The sequence below is a fragment of the Balearica regulorum genome, chromosome 6, assembly GCF_011004875.1.
Source record: "Balearica regulorum gibbericeps isolate bBalReg1 chromosome 6, bBalReg1.pri, whole genome shotgun sequence".
Taxonomy (NCBI): domain Eukaryota; kingdom Metazoa; phylum Chordata; class Aves; order Gruiformes; family Gruidae; genus Balearica; species Balearica regulorum.
In genome coordinates, this window is record NC_046189.1 from 17,691,326 (window position 1) to 17,714,233 (window position 22,908).

Genomic DNA, 22,908 nt, shown 5'->3' on the forward strand with positions numbered 1-22,908 from the left:
GCCCCCGGCACCCCGCTGTGGTTGTTTCCTGGCGTCCCTTTCACTTCCTGAGCGGAGGGGGCCGGGCCGAAGAACCGCCCGCCCCGCGGCTGCCTGGGCCGGGCCCGTTCCTGTGGCCGGGGGGGCTGAGACAGTGCGGCAGCGCAAACTCGGCCCCTCGGCCGAGCGGGGAGAGTGCCACGCCGGCGGCCTCCTCGAAGCGACATGGGCCGCGGGCTGACCCTGCTCCTCCTGCCGCTGGCCCTGCTGGCGGCCCCGGCGCAGGCCGAAGGCGGCACGGCGGCGGCAGCGGCGGAGGAGGTTAAAATAGAGGTGCTGCACCTCCCCGAGGTGTGCAGCCCGAAGAGCAAGAAGGGGGATCTGCTGAACGCGCACTACGACGGTTTCCTGGCCAGCGACGGATCCAAGTTTTACTGCAGGTGGGTCCTCAGGGCACCGGCAGGGTGGAAGGGAAGGTAGGCCCCAGCCCGGCGGTGTACGTGGCACAGCCTGCCCGCCCCCAGGCGCCCGGCCCGCCGTGCCCCCTCGGCCGGGTAAGCGGGACTCGCTGCTCTCCCAGCGCGGGCACAGCTTGGGGTGCACGCTAAACACGTTAGCATTAGTAATTTTCTTCCATCTCAGACTTTCTTTTTACTCAGCTGAGTGTCGAAGGATGTAGGATTTACCTAGGGTCAGCAGGGACCTTGCACCGAGGTAAAGCAGGGAACCAAAGCCGTGCTTGAGGCTGGTGGCAGCTGCCAGCCAAGGGGACGGACTGGGAGCGTCACCGAGAGCCTGTAGCCCCCACCTCACATGGAGAACCCCTTTGGCAGGGCAAAAAAACCCTCCGACATGCTATCATCTGCCTTGTTCTGTGCTGTAATCAGTGCGGAAAAACTCGGGTTTGGAGGAGGAGCTCCTGGTAGGGACGGAGACTTACTATTTTAGACTGAAACTTGAGCACAGCATGCACTTCTGTGTAGTTGGCATTGTGCAGGGCAGCCACATTATGCTAGTGGTTGGCAGTCTTTATGCCTCATCCCTGCTGTTCCTTCCCTCCTCGTTTTGTGCTGTCTTCCCCTTTGCCCCAGTGTTAGCATTTAGGCTTTCGCTTTTTCACTTTGTCCCATTCATCTATCTTCAGGCTTTTTCAGCTTGGTTTATCTTGCTTTGCACAGAAATTGTTGTGCAAAAGCTTTGTTTTTACAGTGCCTTGCTTTTAATGGCAGTGCATCCTACTAGTGAGGCTGGAGTCACTGGTGCAGAATTGTGGAGGACACTCTTTTCTTTCTTTCAGGTACCTGGCTTGTTCCTTACCTATGTTTTGAGAGATCTTAAAGACTGTGGCCTAGTTTATTACAAAATCTTGATTCATTCCCCCCGCTTGTATCATTTAAGAAAAAACTGGTAGAGGATGATTCTGCATTTACCAGTACCATTTTACTTGCATTTTTTTGCCTGTTGAAGTGACTGATTTTGGCATGTACAGCGTTACCCTCTGACTTTTGAGCTACATGCTGCTCAGTCGCCGTTCAGGGTAGCTCCCGTCCTGGAGACACCTCATATGACCAGAAGCTGGCTCAGGTACTGAATATCTAAACTGGAGAGAGCAGTTGGTGGGCACACAGTATTGCAGTCAAGGTTGCCAGGCTCCACACACGCACCTCTGCATGCCCTGTCATCCTACAGTGATGTGAACTGCTGAAGGCATTTTCACTTCCTAGCAGTGAATTGCTCCCAGCACTCCTCCTTTTGCAGACTTCCTGCAGTGGCACCTTGTTTCTGGCATGCAGCATATATGATCAGGAAGATTAGATGTTTTTGTAAGAAGCTAGATTTTTTTACTTGTTTTTTTGATTTCAAAAGGAGGTTGCCCCTTACATATCTCAGGACTTGACCCCTAAGAATTATAAATGTAGCAGAAAAAGAGTGTTAATATTTTATATTCTTGCACTCTAAACATTCTTGTGTTTTAATAACCTAGTGTACATTTTTACATTTTTTATATTTAAAAAATACAACTAAATTCACTGTTATCCACTCGTATTTTTTTTTTAATAGTCGGACGCAAAATGAAGGTCATCCAAAATGGTTTGTTCTGGGTGTTGGACAAGTCATAAAAGGGTTAGATATTGCTATGATGAATATGTGTCCTGGAGAAAAACGGAAAGTGATCATCCCTCCGTCATTAGCATATGGACAGCAAGGATATGGTAAAAAAAAGTTTTAATACCAAACTTTGTCTTTCTTCTGTTTTACCCTTTCAAACATAACAGTATTGTAAATGACTGTTTTGAAAGAATTGGTGCTCCATTATTTTTGGAGCTACTTGAGATGATGACTGCAGCTGTGCAGCCTAATCCTGCTCATTCCTGTGCAGTTTAAGTAGTCCTCATCATAGACCCGTGCCCAGGCCTTGCAGTTTGCATTAGAGTTCAGTACATGGCACCTGATGTGTTTTTCCAAGTATTGCCATAAAATGAAAAAAAGACAGCAAAAGGAAGATCTTCATGATTCATATCAGCATTTTTTGTCTTACTCTATTATATTCTATTCGTGTTTAGTTTCTATTATTTAACCCCTACCTGCTTAGCCTTTTAATGAAATTTTTTGTCTTCTGAGCAAAATGGAATGTAATCTAGTGCATGCCACAGAATTAATCTAAGTAGAAGTCATTTGTTTAAAAGACTGCTTACATTCTGGATAGTTCATAGACGATATCATCACATTACATAATTATTGCAACAGTACAAAGCGTGAAATCTGATTTGAATTTATTATGCTTAAGTGTGCAGTCTACTTAAAAAAAACCCAAACAAACAGTTCTGGTCTGAGTTTTATGCCGTGTTTCAGTAATCTTAAGTGGGGATAACAAATTCAGGTCTGACTTAGTGTAGTAGTTTCTGTGAAAAGGTAGCTCCTGCTCTGTAGTAAATGTTTGGTAATGGTATTGTGTCAGAATTCCATGTACCAGTTTTGTCTTTGATGCAATTCCATTGTAGCTAGTGAAGTTTACTAGGAATAATTTTTTCCCCTTGAGCATAATGTTTAACAAGTAAGTCTCATAACAACAAGGAAAAACACTGACACAAATAAAAGTATATACTTTAAACCTAATCTAGTGTTAACTGTTTGTTCTAGGTAGCACTTCAAGAAAGTATTATTTTCCTACAGCATCCCTGTTCTCTGTCTCAGCGTATTCCTGCATGCTGGGGAAGATGCCTGCCTAATCTTGAATTAAAAAAGATGCATGCGGCTTTCTAAATCTTTACATATCTTTCCTTTGTTGGTATGTATATTTGTAAACTACTGGCACTGAATTCTAGTATTGTATCTTCCTCTTGTAAGTAGTATATAAACCATGATTTATATTTGGATATATTTAAAACTTGCGCATTTTTAAAGCTGTAAGATTAAAATATTTTGAACTCTGAAACCTGCCATTTTTACTATGGATACTTTAGATGAGAAGTGCAAGTAATAGTTTTGTTTACCTTCTGTTTATAAACAAAGTAGATTCTTTAGTTTTTCTTCAGTTTACCAAGGATGGGCACAAGCTCAAAATTCTGAGGTTACAATGTCATTCTCACTGGCTTTGGCTATGAATAGAAGCAACTTGCATGTTTATATTTTAATGTTACACTGCATGATTTCTTGATGCTTTTTTGGCTTTACTTTTAGACCTCATTAGTTTGTTAACGTCTCACTTCAGTTCCCTTTTTTTTTGCCAGATGCATTATACAATGACTGTGTTTATAGGCAGTGGTGTATTTACATCAGATATCAGAAAATGCTTTGACAAAGAAATAATGAAGTCTTAATATGTTTATTTTTCTTCAGGGACAAGACAAAATATTCCAGTAGTTTTTTGGGTTTGTTGCTTTGGGGTTTTTTTTGTGAATCAGATGACTTACATTTTGTTGCTTCTTTCTAATGAAATGTGTATTTTAAACACTATTTTACATAAAGTCCTTTAACCATAAGTATAATTCATAGCATGTTGGTAAAAACTGATACTGCCTTCTTGTTTCTTCAGACAAAATATATGTGAGCAATGGTCTATTACTGTAATCTTTTAAATCAGATTGCAGATAATAAATAAAGGCATGCATCTTAGAGTCAGTCTCTCAAGCCCCATTGTATGACAGTACAGCATGTGAAAGAGTGAGAGCTTTAGAAATACTTGCTTTTCATGTTAACACAAACCCTTCTTTTAATTTTTAAAAGACTCTGAATTGATATAAGTGATATAATTTTGTTTCAGGGAATTATATTGCTGGCAGATCTCTCTCAAAATCATTTATCTAACACAATCTGAACAATCTTCCTGTCTAGCTGTGTAATATTAACATTCAGAGTTTAATCTGAATATTAACACAGCCTTTTGTAATAAAAAAATAAGACACTTTACGTGTGAATTTATATGTGTGATCTCTGACCATACTGTCTGATTTCTTAAATACTTTTTTCCTTCTCTTCATAGCACAGGGCAAGATTCCACCCAATGCAACATTGATCTTTGAGATTGAACTTTATGCAGTAAATAAGGGACCTCGCAGTGTTGAAGCATTTAATCGAATAGACAAGGACAGTGACAAGAAACTCTCTGAACTTGAGGTAATATAATGTAACTAATTTGGAATAAATAATTTCTCACTACAAGACAGACATTGAGGTGCTGGAGCGTGTCCAAAGAAGGGCAACAAAGCTGGTGAGGGTCTAGAGCACAAGTCTTATGAGGAGTGGCTGAGGGAACTGGGGTTGTTTAGCCTGGAGAAAAGGAGGCTGAGGGGAAACTTATCCACTCCCTGAAAGGAGGTTGTAGTCAGGTGGGTGTCAGTCTCTTTTCCCAAGCAACAAGTGACAGGACAGAAGGAAACAGCCTCAAGTTGCACCAGGGGAGGTTTAGATTGGATATTAGGAAAAAAATTTTCAAGAAAAGGGTTGTCAAGCACTGGAACAGGCTGCCCAGGGAAGTGGTTGTGTCACCATCCCTGGAGGTATTTAAAAGACAGGTAGATGTGGTGCTTCTTAGGGATGTGGTTTAGTGGTGGACTTGGCAGTGCTAGGTTTACGGTTGGACTTAAGGGTCTTTTCCAACCTAAACGATTCTATTATCCTATGATTTACAAAACTATAGGTATAGTTGCATCAGTGTTACCTTTTCATGAGCTGCCTCTGCTGCAGTTCATCATGTAAAGCTTTTGTATGCTCACATAAACTACACTGTGCAATGTTGAAATTTGCTTTAATATATTACTATGTCTCAGACTTGCTGGGAAACAAACTTTAGATGTGTCTGCACTGGAGTCACAATAACTCACATACATACCCCAGGTGTCCTTGAAGATGGCTGTTGAGTACTGGTGTAAAAGCCTCAACGGGTGGACTTTCTTTCTTTTCTTCTAGATAAGCCAGTATTTGAAAGAAGAATTTGCAAGAGATGGCAAAAAACGTCATCCTTCAGTCCATGATGAAATCTTAGCTGATATATTTAAGAAGAATGACCATGATGGAGATGGTTTCATATCAGCAAAGGAATACAATGTCTACCAGCATGATGAACTCTAAGTACTTAAAAAATCTTTAGCTGTTTTCTGGACACTCAATTTTAAATAATAATGCTTCGTCACACAATTTTTTGTATTTTTTTATAGTGGCATCTTTTTATATCTCTTAAGGTGACTGCAAAAATCTTATTTTTAACATTCAACTAATAAAATGTGTTAGATATTTCAAAAGAAAGAAATAAAAGTGGAAAACACCATGATCTATCATTAGTGGTTCCTGCATCATGTCCTAAGCTACAGTATTGCTCAGTAGTCTTTCTTATTGTGTAAATTACTTATGAAAATAATTATTTCTGTCCTATCAAGCACACAAAAATGGTTCCAATACCTGTTGACGTAGGTAGAACATAAGTTCTCAGTCCTCGGTAAGATAAAAGGGGAAAACAGAATCCCAGGAAATTAGCTCTGTTGAACTTCTGCAGGGTCCTAGGCAAGCTTCTTGAGGAATTGCTGTTTGCAGCAAATTTAACTATAAAAGGCCTTAAAATAAATGAATGCTGGTTATGGAATGTCAAGATAAAAACACAAATGTTTTTAAAGCAACTTAAAATACCCTCTTTGATATAATATTAACATGAAAATTTGGTGTTCATGAAAAAGCAGTATTTTAAGTGGATTTTTAAACTTTCACTTAATTACCAAATTATCCAGTTTATTCAGCAGCACCAAGTTAAAAATCTACACTATGGTGATTTACTTGGATGAGGTGGCAGATAATAGCAGATACTCTATATAATATAAACATAAGTAATTATATGGGCATCATTTGGGTTTCTCTCACTTGGGAAAAATGCAAAGTAGCAGCAATAGTTAATAGTACTTGAGGCTCATTAACTGTTCCGCTTATGCATATTTGTATAAGATACTTTTCTCATGTGAAAATCCATGGCTGTATTTATTTCAACATGTAGTAATCAGATGTACGTAGCGAAAGTGGTATCACAGGTAAAAAAAGCTTCAGTGCAGGGGTTATCCTTAAAATAATTCTAAAACATAGAAAAACATTTCATGGTTGTTTTCCCAGTTTAAAATAGGACAGGGAGAGCTTCAACAGTGTACTAACCAACAGGACTCCCGATCTGTGTTGGACACAGTTCTGTAGTGCCCTCTGGTGTTTATATCCTCAACAGACTTAATTTTCTGTGGTAGAGATCTAATGGTTAAAGACCTTCGCCTCAAAGTCTTGATGGAAGGATGCAGTTTTGTTATTTTCGTAAGCTTCCAAAACATTTTCTGTGAAGCAATTTTTTTTTTGAACACATAAAGTCAAGAGCAGCTGTGACCTAAAATCCAAATGCAGAAGGGTGACTGGCTGGTAGTTTCTGGTAATCTAAACAAACCATTGACATACGGTAATGGCATCCTAATACGAAACGCCTTTCCCTAGTTTTTGTTGGTCCCTTTTGTAAATGAAACATTAGACTGAGCTAAGTTTTAGCATGTTTTTTAATCTGATACTTCAGTTAAACATTCATGAGAACACTAAATTATTAACAAATATTCTCATTTTACCATAATATACCAGTGTGGATAAAGGCAGTATTTTGGGGGTTAACAACAAGTTTGTGTAAACAACTTAAAGTAAGTTCTAGCATATATTTTGACATTATAAAAATCCAGTTTAAAATTACATTTTTCATTGTGATGGTAATGAGAGGAGAAGGTTCTGGAAAGAAGAACAGCAATGCCAGGGAATGCACGAGGGCATTTTCAAGTAAGAGGTTATTGACCGTGAAAGCAAATAATTTGAAGATAATAGCATAATAGAATGTTTTGCACTTTAACTAGTTTGCATTTCAACAATCTGAGTCACACTTACTAATTCCGAAAAGTTTGTGGCACAGTTATGCCCATGTCTGCAACAACAGGCACTTACCTCGCTCAGTTACTTAACTCGCTTATGCCAGAGGTCAAAGCAGGGCACAGCGTGCAGTCGTACGTACTTTTGTCCATTAAAAGAACACTCGAGGCATCCGTAGACTGTCTCCCTTTTAGAACTTCCCATTCCACAAAGGACACAGGGACCTTTGGGGATGTTGTTATTAAGCAAATTAATTCGGATATGAGACCCTTCTCTGAGATAGCTTGTAGATAGATCAGTCATGCTCGCAGCTTTTTCATAATAATCTGTAAAAAGGTCCTCCAAGTAAGCATCAGAGTTAGGAATGGTATCCACTACTCTTTTATCTGAAAAAGAACACAAAAAAAAGAAGCAATGATTTGTCATTACATGATGAACTGTTTACAAAACAATCTGTCAGTCTAATTATGGAAATACCAACTGATTCATGAAACCATTTTAAACATGCTGTGTTGTAGATTACTTCCCATCAAAAGCCCTGCGTGATGAAAATTTTTCTTTAATTTCACAAAAGACACTGACAAGTCAGAAATTTTTGTATATGATCCATATAATTATAATATTTTCCAAAATGCACCTAGAAGATAGTTACGAGGTAAGCTCTTGAAAAATTGGTGCCAAATGAAATCACAGCTGTGTTGAACCATTTCTATTTTTGCATTTCTAGGTTTTTTTCTGAAAATCATAAATTAACTTCTTTTTTCTAGTTTAAAAAAAAAAAAGAAACACCAATACTTCAAAAGTTTAGAAAATTTGGAGATCCTAGCAGATTTCTAGGCATCCAAACACCCCAGGAAGAAGTCACTTTTGGAACTACCTACCTTTTTCCTCTCTCTTCAGGCACTGATTAGTTTAGATTGGATGACAAACTTTTAGGCAGCTACACCTACTGTGGAGTATCATACCCACTGAAGATTTATTCCCTTAGTGTGGACTGGAGCAGCACTGAAGGCTTGGTCCATAAAAGCCCTTTGATCAAGAACGGGATACAGGAGCAGGGACACCTATACTGAGCAGCCTTTAGAAGGATGTGTTTCTGCTCAACATTTATCTTCGCACTCAGATTTGCAGATTTCCAAAATACTTAGATGAAGGAGTGTTAAAAGTTTAGGATCTTGTTCTGAAGAAAACACAGCTATGTATAGAGATACTCAGTTTTGTTGGCTGTTATGTTTGTATTGGAATGAGAACAGAACTGTGATGGTATCTTGCCCATGTCCCTGCCATGTGAACATATAGCCTAAAGACTACATTCAAGTATTTAAATTTAATTGTTTGATATTTAAAGAGTTTGCCCTGAAATATTATTTATCGATTATAACTTGCATTGCATATCACTAGTTGTTAATGGCAAGCATATGAAATGGGCTTAATGTTAACTGAAGTTAGTTGTACAATTACTCCATACCAGTTTATCATCAGCCATCAATTTTTATTTTAAAATCTTTAGAGTTTTAATGAACAGCAATACCATAAATCTGTTATCCGTGAGAGTCGGATTCTCAAATATAAATTTTAATAACTTTACAATCATTTGAATACACAAGAAAGAAATTAAAAGATGTACATTTTCCATCAAAATTTTCTTCTTTAAACGTTCATCTTGCACACAAAGAAACAAAAAACACTCTTCATGCATTAACTAAGAAAGACATTTGGATATAAATATCAAAAGTCATACTTCGATGAAACAGATTTCTCTTTAATCTCCTTAATTTGGTCAGTGAAGATGATCCAGATTTCTCTTTTTCAAATCCTCCTTTTGAAACTGGAGTCACACAGAGCTCTGTAAAAATGAAAAATAAGATTTTAGAAGAACAAAATATAAAAGCAATAATTGCACAACAGAGTTTAATATGCTTTCTAATCTATAAAGCTAACTGATTAAATTCAGCTTTGCTAATGTTTTTAATGGCTAGTACCACTTTTTAATACATGTCTGCACTCAGTAATAGCCCATAGAACCAAGGGACACAGATTCAATGGGAATTTTAAAATGTTGGTGGCTTTCAACATACATCATCAGAGTTTGTTTTGTTTTTTACACAATTTATGGCCATATTAAGGGACTAAGTCAATGTCATATAAATGCAAGTTCCACTTCAGAAGGAGAAACATTTCTATGATCTCATTTGAAACTAAAAATGAACATAAGCCAGGCTGTGAGTTCTGCAGTCATCTCTTCCAGCACCAAATCAACTACTAAAACTTTTTTTAAATAAAAATAAGTATCATCTCAGTTTCTATCCATAACTTGAAAGACAATCTTTAACATGAAGTATAAGTTTCTATCCATAACTTGAAAGACAATCTTTAACATGATATATAAGAATAATCAATTACAAGGAACTGAAAAAAACAGGTTTTAAACTTTCTGAATTGAGAATTCTCTAATTATGCAAATACAAATATCAGCTTCATTGATTATTTCACTGATAATAACTTCAGCAAAAACATTCTGCATGTACCTACCATTGCATAAAGGTAAAATAAAAGACTTCCAAAATTTAAATTAATGTTGAGCATTATGGAAGTGAATATAAAGAACTACCATACTGTTTTATCTCTTTTAATCCAGTGATTATGCTTGGTTCGGAGTATATTTAAAGTTTTTTACAGAAGGGTAAAGGTATCTCCCAGTTCAGTGAAAAGGTGCTTTACAATGCAGAGTACCTGTCATACTCTGTATGCCAAAGGGTACGGAGCTATTTGCAACTTGTAAAACATAGCGCTGTACAGATCTGCAGAGACCGAGATTATCTTCCCTAACCAGGTCCTTTATCTTGCTGTTCACAGAGCGCCACAGTGTTACCGAGAGTCAGGCAACTCCTGAACAGTTGAGTGACTCCCAGAGAGGTTCCTGTAGTTAAGCGCATGTGAATCTGGTGGTTAAAACTTTATCTAACATCACTCTAGCCAATGGGGAGTTTTGCATTTCATATTATCAAGTACTGGATCGAATCCTACAATTGACTTTCTGGATTATTACAAACGATATTGATAACATTGATAATGTTATAGGCTGCACTTTAATTAGTGCAAATAATGTAAATACATAAGCGCTATCCTTTCCCCAAAAGGCAAAAAACTTACAGGTGCTATGCAATTTTTTTTAATTAGCTTTTAGTAATTGTGATTATTTCTTCTTGAATGTCTTCAGATATCCGTATGTGGTAATGATGTGTCAGACTGGAATTAAAGCCCCAACAGAAAAAAAATGTTAGCTTAGTTTAAGAGTTCCGCACACTTTCTTCTTTCCTTGGCTCTTTTTACATGCCTGTTTTATGCAGAACTGATCAGGTGGTCTGATAAGCCTGTTCCTTACTGGCAAGAAATATAAAGAAGTAATTTTTTGTTCAATGCAACTGCAGGATTTAAAAAAAAATACAAAATCATACTTTTAAACAACGTTTCCATGACAGACTATTTTCTAGTTCCTGCCTTGTCTATCTTTTAAAGAGTGGTTTCCCTTAGAAAGTCAGACTACTTATATGCATAAAATAAAGGCATACCATTGCATGGGATCCGGGCTTATGTATATCAAGAGCAAGAAAACTGTTTTAAAAACTCAGACCATTATAAATAATAGCAGCAATGCCAATAATGCACCTCACTTACCAAAATTACCGTCCAAATGAATATAAAGTTCAAATACACTAAAAGCAATAGTTGTATGTGCAGGAAATACAATGGCTTTATCCCGCCCTTTATAATTCTGATCTTCAATAATGTGAAACTGTAATTTAGAAAAGCATCAAAAGAAAAAAAAAGTTACAAATTGAAAACAAAAAATAAGCAAAACAGTAACTTAACTGTATACATTCAGAATTATAATGCCAGGGGGAAGCTTTGAAATTGAAGATCAGATATCACAACTAAAGGATTTTATATTAACAGCTTTGCATTTTGATCAAGTTTGATACAGAGATAGTAACAACTTGCATCACTCTTTGAAAATTATGTGAAAGATTTATAAATACTACTAATGGGCAATCTTCAGAAGATTTGTAGATTCAATTATTCAAACACACTGAAGAGAGAGAGGGAGAGGGAGGAATAACATAAAACAGGGAATAAGATGCCAAGCCTTGAAGTAATAACAACCTGAAGTTCCAATGTGTTATGGAAGATGAATATATTAATGAAAGATAGGTTACACATTTACTGGAGATTCAAACTGAGAAGTAAATTACACATTTTTGCTGAGGCTTCACCCAAAGCAATAGCTCATTGTCTAGCCATCCTTTCACACGCATTTCCCATCCCTCAGTCACATAAGCTATACTAACAAAAGACCAACTTTTAATTCAGTTTACATCAGTGCAACAACATCGATTTACTTCAATTTTTTTTTCTGAGCTTACATCAGTAAAAATGCAATTAAATCCAACCATAAAATGTATAAAAATGAGATTTTTATGTTTGTTCATTTAAGTTACAGAACTTTGACAACCATATTTACCCTCATTGTCTCTCCACGCATTCCAGTATGGACGGTTAAGGAGCACTGCCTTGTAGTTCTAATACTTTCCATGACCACGCACAAAATTTCCATCCTACTTTTTCTTGATTGATGGACTAGACAATGATCAAAGTTTATTTTTCTAAAATCAAGAGGAAGGAAGGAAATTCAGAGATTATTAGCAATTTACAAAGCAGCTAATAGAATTAGTAACTTTAAATCAGTAAATAAATCACCATAACTTCTGTCTCATAGCGGGTAAACAACTGACTGAGGAGGTCTGTGGAAACTTAATATTGATTTTCAGTGTTTGGGAACAGAAGCACTAAAAAAATTAAATAAAGCCAGTAATGTACAAATATTAGAGAGGATGTGTGGGACATCCTGGAAAATTCCAAGTGTGTCCATCTGACACTGTTCTTAATGACAGTAAGGAACTGTCAACACACCCTAATTAAAAACAATTTTTTTTAAAGTGATATAATTAATGTCAGTCAGTAAGAATTTATGGAAAATAGGTAGTAAAAGCAATAATGCTCTACCGTTAGGGTTCTGTAAAGCTGCTGCTGATGGAATGTTTTGGTTAGAAACCTACGTGATGCCTATACAAGCTGGCATACACTCAATGGATTAAAAACTGGTTAACTGACATGCGTCAACTATAACTGAAAAAACCTCTATCAACTATAAACATAGAACAATCATGAAACAAGAGTGTTTGTAGGAGAATTTCTACAGGCATTGGCTCTTAGTCCGATAACATTGAATATTTTTATCAGGAGACTGGAACCTCTTCCCCCCTTCCCCCACTAATTATTAATGATAATGTTTGGAGGTTACAAATAAACTGGGAAAAGGTAGGTACAGAACAAGAGAGGTTACAGATACAAAATCACATGCACTGCTTGGTAAATAACTACAAGGAAACAATATATATTTGAAAATACCAAATGTCACATCATACATAGCGAATAATTTACCGGGATGCAACACTGGGATTCACTGGGATAATTGTGGGCAAGGAGTAATCTTTGAAATATGAACTAGAAAGTTACACCTAGGATCAGTTATATCATATTCGCTTGTGTTTGGCATTTGTGCCAGCACTACAGGAACACAAAGTTTGGTTTCAGCATCACCAGCTCAACAAGGATGTTGGAAAAATGGAGACTGCATTTAGAGAAGAGCCACAGAAGGTTATGAAAAAATCAAGTATATAAACGTACTTTGCTTTTCAAAGAAAAGGCTGTGTAATAACCTCGTAAAACCTTGAAGCACCTACATTCACAATAATACATTTGGCTCTCTAGTTCATCAGACAAAGGCAAAGAAATCCTTATTCCAAAACTTGAAGTTAGGTAATGTCATTTGAAGTAAATTTCAAATTTTCAATAGTGTGGAATAACATAGATAGGACCTTGGATGGACTCTTCCTCTCTGGATTCCCCCCCCCCCCCCCCTTGAAAGATGTGCTGTAAGTCAAACAAGAATTAATTCAGAAAAATTCTGCAGTCTATGTTATACAGACTCTTTATGCTTATAATTAAGGAACTTGGAAAATAGCGGACGGTGACTGCTATTGATTGGATAAGAATAATCCAAACATAACCATTTCAGAGGCTCAGCCTAACTGTATGATATACAATTACAGAACCAGAAAACAAAATATATAATATAACCTTGTAGTAAGTTCTTTAAGTAATGTTGGTACTTCAACCTCATGTTTGGTCACTATGCCAAACGAAGCTTTAAAGGCAATAGAATCTGATCCAGCAACATCAAAACCAACATCATTCATTATCTGATTTCCTCTTCTACCGTTAAGTGAAACATCTGATTTGTCTTCATAGTTGAGCAACTGGTAAGACGAGACACCTGAGTAAAAGAAGATAAATGTTGTGTGATGAGAAGTCTGAACACAGAATTTTTACACAGCATGAGATATTTGTAACAGGACATTTTAATTATTTTAAATTTTAATAGAATAAATATGAAGAAGAGAATAATTGGTCCTGTTCCTACTGTGCTTAACTATTTCGATGGGAAATGCAGAGCTACACTGAGCACTTGCTTATCTAATGGGAAAAGAGCACATCATAGCCGGCTGAGGGATTTCTGTGGTGCTCACTGGTAGAGTTGTGCCCATGCTCCTGCATGTGGTATGTCCTGGGCATGAAAGGGTGATTAGGGCTTTTTCTACATTTCTGTGCTTAGCTTTATTCTCCTCAAGTACTTTTACCTGTAAGTATGCCGTTGGTACTTGTATAAACGGGCATGTAGTAGTGTGTTCTGCACTTAAAGACAGAGGTTCTGAAGCACAAAATGACTCAGTGGAGGCCACACAGAATATTAAAGCTAGGAACACAGTGAAAGCCGCTGCGTGTAAGATAACATTAGTGAATTCTGAATTTTGTCTAGATGCAGTACAAATGAACGTAACGTTTCTTCATTTTTGCAATACGTGAATGAGACATGGACGTGCCAGTAACATTAACTTTGCCTTTTACCCGATATGTCACAGTTAGAAAGACTTGCCACACTTTCCATGGAGGCCTGATGATTCCAGGAACTATGACAGTTTATTCTGAAGGAAAACAACAGGTTAATTCTGACTGACTTGAAAGTTTGCATGGATTTATTGTACAACACAATAGTAGGGGCCAAAGCATTTTTATAATGCTTTCTTTATAACCTTAAATATATTTTCAGTATACTAACAGAAAAATATTACAACACATTGGGTGCCAAATTAAAAAAGAATAGAGCAGGTAGAACACAGGGATTAGGCATCCAAAGGGATCCAAATACAATTGAGAATCTAGGTTTTACTCCTTTTTTTTTTCTTTTAAAGTCCTTTGAAGCTTATAGGATAAAGTGACATTACGAAGTTGCCTAGTGTGAATCCTGTTTGTCTTTAATTTTAACCAAAAACCCCCACCTTCATATACTTTTCATACTGCTAAAAAGACTGCAAATGCTTGTATTAGTCACATAAAAAAGGAAATTCAATTACAAAGTTCTTTGCTTACATTAAAGGACAATACCTTCTGCACATGACATCTAACCTTTACAAAAAAGACTATTAAGGTTTTATGAGACATTTTAATGAGATTTTGCAACCTTTTTCTCAGACCTTTAATGAGATTTTTTTCAATTTTCTTTCATTCTGGACAAGCCAGCTGACTTCTCCTGAATGGAAGACTGGTAGGATTAGTGGGATTCCAAACTTTTTCATCACACTTCTGTTCTGGAATCACCCCTTTGTGGGGTCAAACAATATTTCTGTCTTCTTGTGCTCATACTGGTTTGTCTTAGTAGAGTTTTTAATTAATGTAATTGTTGTGCAATTAATGTGATCAATGCTTATGTTAAAACAGACATTTTTTCAAAAGAAAGTAAAGCAATGAACTCTTTTAAGGAAATACAGCACGTAGAAATGACTTAGACTTTTCAAAGGAAGATACAGCAAAATGTAGGCAGCATAGTTCAATTTTACACCTTTTAATTCTCATAGAATCCTCTCAAAACTTTCTGATATTGCGTAGCAAAGGCAATTTAAACACAGTTAAGCTCTTTAAATACAGAAAAAAGATTACAAATATGGAGAAAAAAAAATCTTATGGAAATCCAATTACTTCAGTCAGATAGCTGTTGTCAAATGCTTCAGCCTGTGCAGAGCCCAGTGCAACACCAGGGATTACTAGCACAGAACAGCTGCAGCACTGAGGCCATTCTTACATATTTAAAAGTGAGTATGCAGGGAAAGGTGAACATTAAAAACAATTTTTAAGAAGTAATTAATCAACGTACATCAATACATCTATCAGGAATCTGTTGTGATTTGTGAAAAAACACAACACTTAACTGAAATTGTTTCCTATTAGTTCAGAAAATACCAAGGATTTTTAGTATAATTGACCATTTGGGTTTTTTACACTTTTTCCAGAAAGTCCTTTTTTTCTCTTTTTCTTTTTTTAACCAGTTTGACTTGTCCTTTTTTTCTCAAATATTTATTACAGGACTAAGCAAGACAAATTTTATTACACATCTACTAAAGAACCAACATACCATCTGCAAAGTTTAAACTGTCTGCTGTTCTGTATTTACTAGAAAACGTGCATTTTTCCATTTTGAAGAAAGATAGAAATCTTACCTGCAGAAATTTCTTTCTCGCCTTGAAGAATGTCTTTTAATGTGAAAGGTGTTGAAGCAAATTTAGATGTTTTTGAAAGTAAACATTTTCTTTTCTTAATCACAAGGCTCAGAGGTTGGTATCTATCAGCTTCACTAAGACTGGGCACGGGAACTAGTCTTCCTCCATCACCAACCTGTTTAACAAAGTTTTTGGTTGCAGCAGCAAACATATTATGGCATTAGTAACGATAATAATAAAAAGCTCTGTAGCAAGTGTGACTTCCAGACGTCAAGCCCATGTTCAATTCTTTCTACAACGCTCTTTCAAACAAATTAACATGTTTAAAAAGAAAAAAAACAAGAACTGTCAAATTGGTTTTTAGATCGAGTTATATTTTGCTTGGAAAGAATCAACATCATCTTAGCTACCCAGCTGCTATGGTGTGCTGCTCGAGACTCCTCTCAAAGACCTTCAGTTGAGCTCTCTAGTTCTGTATGATGAATAATGAATTACCCGTGTAAACTGATAGGGAAATGGTTGCCCTTTCCTAGGCAGTTTAATGTCACTGTTTGAAAACAAAATTTACAATCTTAGAGACAGATGACAGTAACTTCTGCAAGCCTTTGCTTCCCATTAGAAGTTATTGATGTATCACTGTTGACTGGGTCCTTACTGCAGCTGAATTCTAATGTTTGACCAACAAAGTGGTCCAGATGTGCTCCGGGAGACCGCCTGAATTACACATTCGTGAAAGCTGGTAGGTCTGCTGAGACAGTATTGCCTTTCACCAGCAGTTGCATAACATCCCTGTGGAAGCTCAGCCAGGGAGTAAGCGGTTTGAGGGTCTTCGGAAGCACCTGGGCCGAAGCGTGAGACTAGAGATGGCTGGGGCAGGGGGAAACAGCGATGGGCTTTCAGTATATGTTTGTTACTCTTCTCCTATGGACTCAGCTGTCTGTGATGCCAGGGCTAGTTTTCAGATGGGCCAGCTGCATATTTGGCTCAGACTACTGAGAGATTTGATAAATCGTGAAAATTAGGCAAAATAATAAAAGTAAAATTGCAGACAGAAGTGAGATCATTGATATAGCGTTAAGGAGGAGCACAAGGATCCAAGAGGGAAAACACCAGTGTAAAAAGATATAAAATAGTAAAGGGAAAGAAGTCAGCAGACAGCACAGTGGAGGATCTGTGAGGGAGGCAGCAGGAACCAACCCATCCTCATGTAAACAATGACTTGATTTTCTTGCAAGAGTGGTGAGCGTAGAATTGCTAAACTTTGTAGTACGTCTTCCAGAGACTCCTTTTGCAGCCACAGCAGGTTAAACATCAGCTTGTAAAGCTACGCTTTATTGTGAATATTATCCCTAGTTGCCAGGTAAAAAAACTTGTGTTTGCTTGGCTTTTTTTCTGAAGTAGGGTTTTCACATGACAGCATTTTAAAGGACTGCTTTTATAATATGATCACTTATTTAATAATTTAACATGTTTCAATTTAGTTCTTTCCAACACTTCCATAGCTACATTTAAACATTTAGAGTATCAGGAAGTCAAATAAAAAGGCAAAAAAAGGAGTATACTACCTTGGCTATCTAAGATGAAAGGAAAGACTGCTGGAGCTTTCTGCTTACTCTAGAGGGTGCTGAAAAATCGAAGCTGGTTATGTATAGACTTTGAACTGAAGTCATGTGAAATGCTGCAATTCATTCTGACTGTAATTCATATCACACTGCACTAACAAAAAACCCCTGTACATATTTACTCAATCAAAATAACATTAACAGATCTAAAGGGTTTAAAAGGAAGGAAAAGCTAAGGAAATACTTAAATTCAAATTACCAATTCGGTCTTGATTTAGATTTATCCTGTATATGTCTTATAACTGTTTGACAGGATACTATTATTTCTACAGGTTATTAAGCTCAGCTGGCACTGTTTATTCAACATGTATTTGTATTTCTCTTGCTTAGTATGTGGTCATAGATCATAGTCAATCTGATCCTAGCACTAATTTTGATAACGAATAGTTTCATTTGATATGTTTACCTGGTACTCCTGTTACTCTAACACCTTATAATCCACCATAAATGCTGCAGCAGCTGTTTGTATCATCCTCACACCACAGGTCAGAGAAAAGGAGTGCGCTACATGAACGTTTCCGTGTTCAGAAAACATTCACTAATTTTGTGCATCCAAGTGAAGAAACCTAAGGTGTTCTCCCCTTTCCCCCCCCAGTACTAGGCACTTTTGTATTTGGCACACGAGCGTACTTGTGAACCTTCAGCATTTCTGCAGCCCTGGTGCTGTCTCATTTTGGGCAACCGATAAATGAAAAACATGCTGTGCATACATTATGCCTTAGTCAGCACCCAAATAAAAAAACTCTTGCCTCATCTCGCCAGGCTGTGCAGATGAAAATCCTTGCTCACGCGCGCATTGGGTTCAAGGCTACCTCTGGGGAGCACCAGGGCTGTCACCTTCCATACCCCTTAGCACAGAGCCACGTAATGACAGTGACAAGGCATCCCATCTGCCTTTGCTATACAGGATCCTTCATAGAAGGACAAAAGGACTTTTCTAGCCCAATCTTAGCCCACCTTTATACATTACTGGAACGAGGTCAGACTTGAACCTTCACCATGACCCAGGCACCTTTTAAAAAAAAAAAAAAAAAAGAAAAAATATGACCAAAAAAAATCCCCCCCACAGATTGCCTAGTATCCATCTATGATGACCTTTGTTCTTAAGTGAGCCCCCCTGAATCATATACAAACTTCTTGGTGGTGTCAGAGACAAAACTATTCGTCCAGTTTCCCCATTTTCTCGATTATGAGAACACACTTTCTTTGTGTTACCCCTTCTCTCTCTAATTATATACCCTTCAGCACTTGCAAATAAATAAATAAATCAAGACTCTTACTGGCAGAAGCCTCATTTGCTGATTCATCTGCAGACCAGGTTCATCTATAGTTAGAAGATGGAATCCTGTGCAAGAAAAACCAAGTGGTGTAAAGATTAAAATAGAGAGTAGCATCTGCATTGTATGTTTTTTTTAATTGACTTTCCTTTCCCTGTAAGTCTAGCTTAACCTTGCTCTCTGCTCCTAACTATGACCCTCTCTTCTGCTTCAGTTTGAGTTGTCCCTCCCTGGCAGACTGAAGCTGTCTGTAAGTTTGCCCAAGGACATCACAAGCCTCAACATGGGGAGCAGTTTCAAGGTAGCTCATTCAGCTCTGTGTTCTGCAGTTTCTTTGCTGTATCTTCACCTGGATTAATGGATAAGAAACTCTTCTCCATTATGCTTAAACATGATAGCATCATTTATGACTGTCTGGCTGACATGACTAAGACCATACAGTTTCTCTGAGCTGATTTTTGGACTGCAGTGGAACTGCAGTTAATGTTTGGGGTATGACATAAACCAGTCCTTGCCTTTTGTTGTGCCTCTGTGTAATGTGCTTCTGAAGCCTTTGCCTCTGCCAAAAGCACTCTTTTCAGACACCTGAATGGCTGTTTTACCATATTTATTTTTCTACTCAGTTACTACTGAAATAATAACAGTGACTGTAATAATAAAGGACCAATGAGTTTTGGTAACTGAAGACTAATTATTGAAAGAAGCTTACAGACAGAAAAGAGTTAAATCCTTTGATTGAAGATCATCATTAAAGAAACTTCTGCTTCTTTAAAAAAACAAAAAAAAAAAGGCAATTCAAAAGGGATGGAGACTTCCTGAATATTCATTTTAGCATGGCACTCAGTCTCCATATAGACAGTTTCTTAGGAAGTTACAGAACAGCAATTTTTCTAGAAGCTGGTATTTATTTTCTTGTTATCAAAACAGAACTTGACAGTTTCAAAAGTTGTTCATATGTTTAGTTTCCATTAGTAGTTTCTAATGCATTATCAGTGTTGCCTCTTTTCCTCAGTCTATCTTAAAGGAATCTGAATATTATATCTATTAGTGCACATGTTTATCAGATCCTAACATTTATTTATGTGTTCCAAATATTCGTAATATAATACCATTAAATTCCATATATTGAAACATTGAAGTGCAATTCCCATTTTCTACTGCAGCTTAATATTTTTATAAAAGTCTCTTGTTAGCCTCAACAGCCAACTATTTAATCAAGTTTTATGGCAAAATTTTAGGGGCACAAAGTTACCGATAACATTTAAAAGCCTTATTAAGGCTAGGATGAAAAATGGTATGAGAAACCTAATGCATTCTGCAGTAACGCCAATGCTCTAGACAGAATCAGCCCAGTTAACATTGTAATTAGCTACTGAAATAATGCATGTAATAAATTTGCCTACTTTGAGAAATTATTTTCCAACACAAAAATAGGATAGAAATCGTAAACTGATATAAACAGAAGATTCTGTCCATGCAGACCATGTTTCTATATTTGGACCATCTGCTGTACAAATACACGCTATTGGATTTCTTTCAACAAAGAATCTTTATTATGGACTGAAACCCATGCCTTGCATATGTTGATCAACTCACTAAGATTTTGCACTAATATTTGATTTCTTGCAAGTTTTATAAAATAAGCACAGAATTATCTTGGAAATAGTTAAGTATTTTTCTGTGATCTAATAACCATCTTAGCTGGATGGAGACCTGAAACTGATTATTGGATTCCTTGTTTCACAGGAGGAAGAGGCACTACCAGCTGAGCTTACTGAAGATCAAATATTGATGTTACCCTGAAATTAAGACAAGGGGGGTTTAGAAGAGGAAACAAGTTGAAAATACTCAGAAGTTGAAAAGCAAAATAGTTTACTTCATATGCAAGATGAGTTCCGTTTCTTCACATTGGGTCTTAGCCATGGAGTAGTAACAGAGCAAGCAGGTATTAACTGTATATAGCTGAGAATTTTGATGCTTAAATACTGTATTTTTTCCTTAAATTATATTGATATGAACCTGGACGTTACTTAATACTAAAATCTAGTGGATAGTCCTGCTTTCTGCATAACCTTTGAGGATGCAGAATGCTTTTTGTAGTTATGAGGTAACTCCATCATGATTTTTCTTTTATTATTAGATAGTTATCCTACATTATTCTTGCAGGAATGTTGGATATCTGCAATTATGGGGTTTCTAAAGATGCATTTATAAGCTGACCTAAGGTGTGTGCAAGCTAGAGGCTTGCCCAAGGAACTGAAAATGTGGAATTATCTCACTAATTTCAATCCAGAAATCTAGAATCATCTGCAGATGATTCTGATGTTTCTGTAATCCACATAAACGGTTTCTTGTCATAGTCAACCATATCATAAAATTAGTATGATTAACCAGTCATTTCAGGGGAGAAAAGAAGTCTTAAGTGCTAACTGACTGGATAAACTGAGTTGGTGTTTCACTGAAAAGGGTTAAACCCAAATATCAGTACCAAATTATGCTGGTAATTTAATACCTTCTCAGTGTACAAAAATGTGCTGTCAGTTGCCAGACCACCTGACTTAAGTCCTTTTGAACTACATTACATTTACTACAGATCTTTGCAAAACAACAAGTGCAAGAATACAACACCTAAAAACCAGCAAAATAAAATGCTACGGAAAAAATTACTTGCTAAATTCCATAACTTTCCAGCAGATGGCATGAGTATTTCCTTAGAAAGCAAAGATCTGTGCAATATAGATCCTGTTGCATTTCAGGAGGTAACAAAAATAATAATTTATGGGACCATAAAATATGGTCCTTATTACATATATGCTTTTTTTTTTTTTTTTTTTTAACTACCTAAGGGGTTTTCACAGCATTTGACTTCCCCCCCCTCCTCCCCCGCCCAAGGTGGAGCTTATCTAGAGATTCTCTTGTATAAGCAAACCCCGTCAGTTTAATACCATGACTTACATCACTTCAGAGCTCCCGAGTATAACAACAGTACCACTGTCATGCTGAACTCCTGGTCTAGCAGTTTGCTGGGGTACTGGGATCACTTGGCGTAATGCTTGCATTTGTGATTGCTGCTCACAAAGTATTATGGTATTTAGAGACCATTGTGGGAAGAAAAGTAAGTTAAAGCAAGATGAAAGTTTTCAGCAGACTTGGCTTCAGCAGAGATACTGCCACATTGGATTTCTTTATTATATACTTTAAGTGCAGCCAAAATTTTAAATCCATTCACAAATGCTATTTTAATTATGCACCATAGGGGAACAATTAAATTAGCTATGGCACTATTTTAATTTTGTGTAGACTTACTTTATTTAGCTCTCAATTTTGTAAAGTAGTAAAAAAATGTAGTCACTGATTGTGTATCTGAAATGTAATTTGTTCCTTTTCAAAACATCTGTGGATAGCATGACAAATAGACCATATCAAAATTAGAGAACTCAGAAATTCGAGGAGGCAACTCACCAGAAGGCTACTCCTAAAATATTTTAAGATTCTCACATTTAAAATATGTTTTACTTCTTGTGAGGCTAGATCCTTTTGAATATTCCACTATTATCTGTAGTCTCAGGAGAAAATTTTAATAACCTTCTAGAGGTATTTTAATAGACTTTTATGTTTTATTTATATGGGACTTTTGTGTGTAAACAGTTTCTTCATCAATTACAATGGATTTGAAAAAAATTTAAAAGGTGCAGGAAACACTGTTGTCCTTTTCTATGCATATATCTAAAACATACCACTAGGGCTGTTCTAAATTATCTTCAAGGTCACTTTTAACAGTCCATTTGAAAGACAGATACACACACTCAGTATTATTATGTTTCCTCTACAATACTCTTCAGGTTTACAGCTCAAGTAAACTGTTGGAACCTCCTTCTATTCTCTGCCAGAGAATAGACTGCGATAATAGATATTCATAGTCTGTGCTACAGTACACATGAAAGGTAGATCTCCTGCCAGGAGGTGCTGTATTAGAGCGTGACA

General features: G+C 36.9%; 2 protein-coding genes across 2 annotated transcripts; one reads left to right on the forward strand and one right to left on the reverse strand.

The window, feature by feature from the left end:
• Positions 1–83: 83 nt before the first annotated feature.
• On the forward strand, positions 84–5,749 carry FKBP7 (FKBP prolyl isomerase 7). Its single transcript, XM_075756560.1, has 4 exons — positions 84–419; positions 2,041–2,192; positions 4,463–4,596; positions 5,389–5,749. Exons 1-4 carry the CDS (start codon positions 205–207, stop codon positions 5,548–5,550), a joined length of 663 nt encoding a protein of 220 aa, XP_075612675.1. The 5' UTR covers positions 84–204; the 3' UTR covers positions 5,551–5,749.
• A 1,546-nt stretch (positions 5,750–7,295) lies between these two features.
• PJVK (pejvakin) lies at positions 7,296–16,337 on the reverse strand. Its single transcript, XM_010311050.2, has 6 exons — positions 16,026–16,337; positions 13,552–13,747; positions 11,873–12,014; positions 11,029–11,146; positions 9,092–9,196; positions 7,296–7,736 (listed from the first exon to the last, which is right to left on the reverse strand). The coding sequence occupies exons 1-6, from the start codon at positions 16,234–16,236 to the stop codon at positions 7,435–7,437; spliced, it is 1,074 nt and encodes a 357-aa protein (XP_010309352.2). The 5' UTR covers positions 16,237–16,337; the 3' UTR covers positions 7,296–7,434.
• Positions 16,338–22,908: the final 6,571 nt, after the last annotated feature.

Excerpts from the sequence above, each read along its gene's own strand:
- FKBP7 (XM_075756560.1), top strand. The coding sequence starts at position 205 with ATGGGCCGCGGGCTGACCCTGCTCCTCCTGCCGCTGGCCCTGCTGGCG. Across the intron at positions 420-2,040 it reads GGATCCAAGTTTTACTGCAG|TCGGACGCAAAATGAAGGTC; the intron begins GTGGGTCCTCAG and ends TTTTTTTAATAG. Across the intron at positions 2,193-4,462 it reads ATATGGACAGCAAGGATATG|CACAGGGCAAGATTCCACCC; the intron begins GTAAAAAAAAGT and ends TTCTCTTCATAG.
- PJVK (XM_010311050.2), bottom strand. The coding sequence starts at position 16,236 with ATGTTTGCTGCTGCAACCAAAAACTTTGTTAAACAGGTTGGTGATGGA. Across the intron at positions 11,147-11,872 it reads TGCGTGGAGAGACAATGAGG|TTTCACATTATTGAAGATCA; the intron begins GTAAATATGGTT and ends TCTAAATTACAG. Across the intron at positions 7,737-9,091 it reads GAGAAATCTGTTTCATCGAA|ATAAAAGAGTAGTGGATACC; the intron begins GTATGACTTTTG and ends GTTCTTTTTCAG.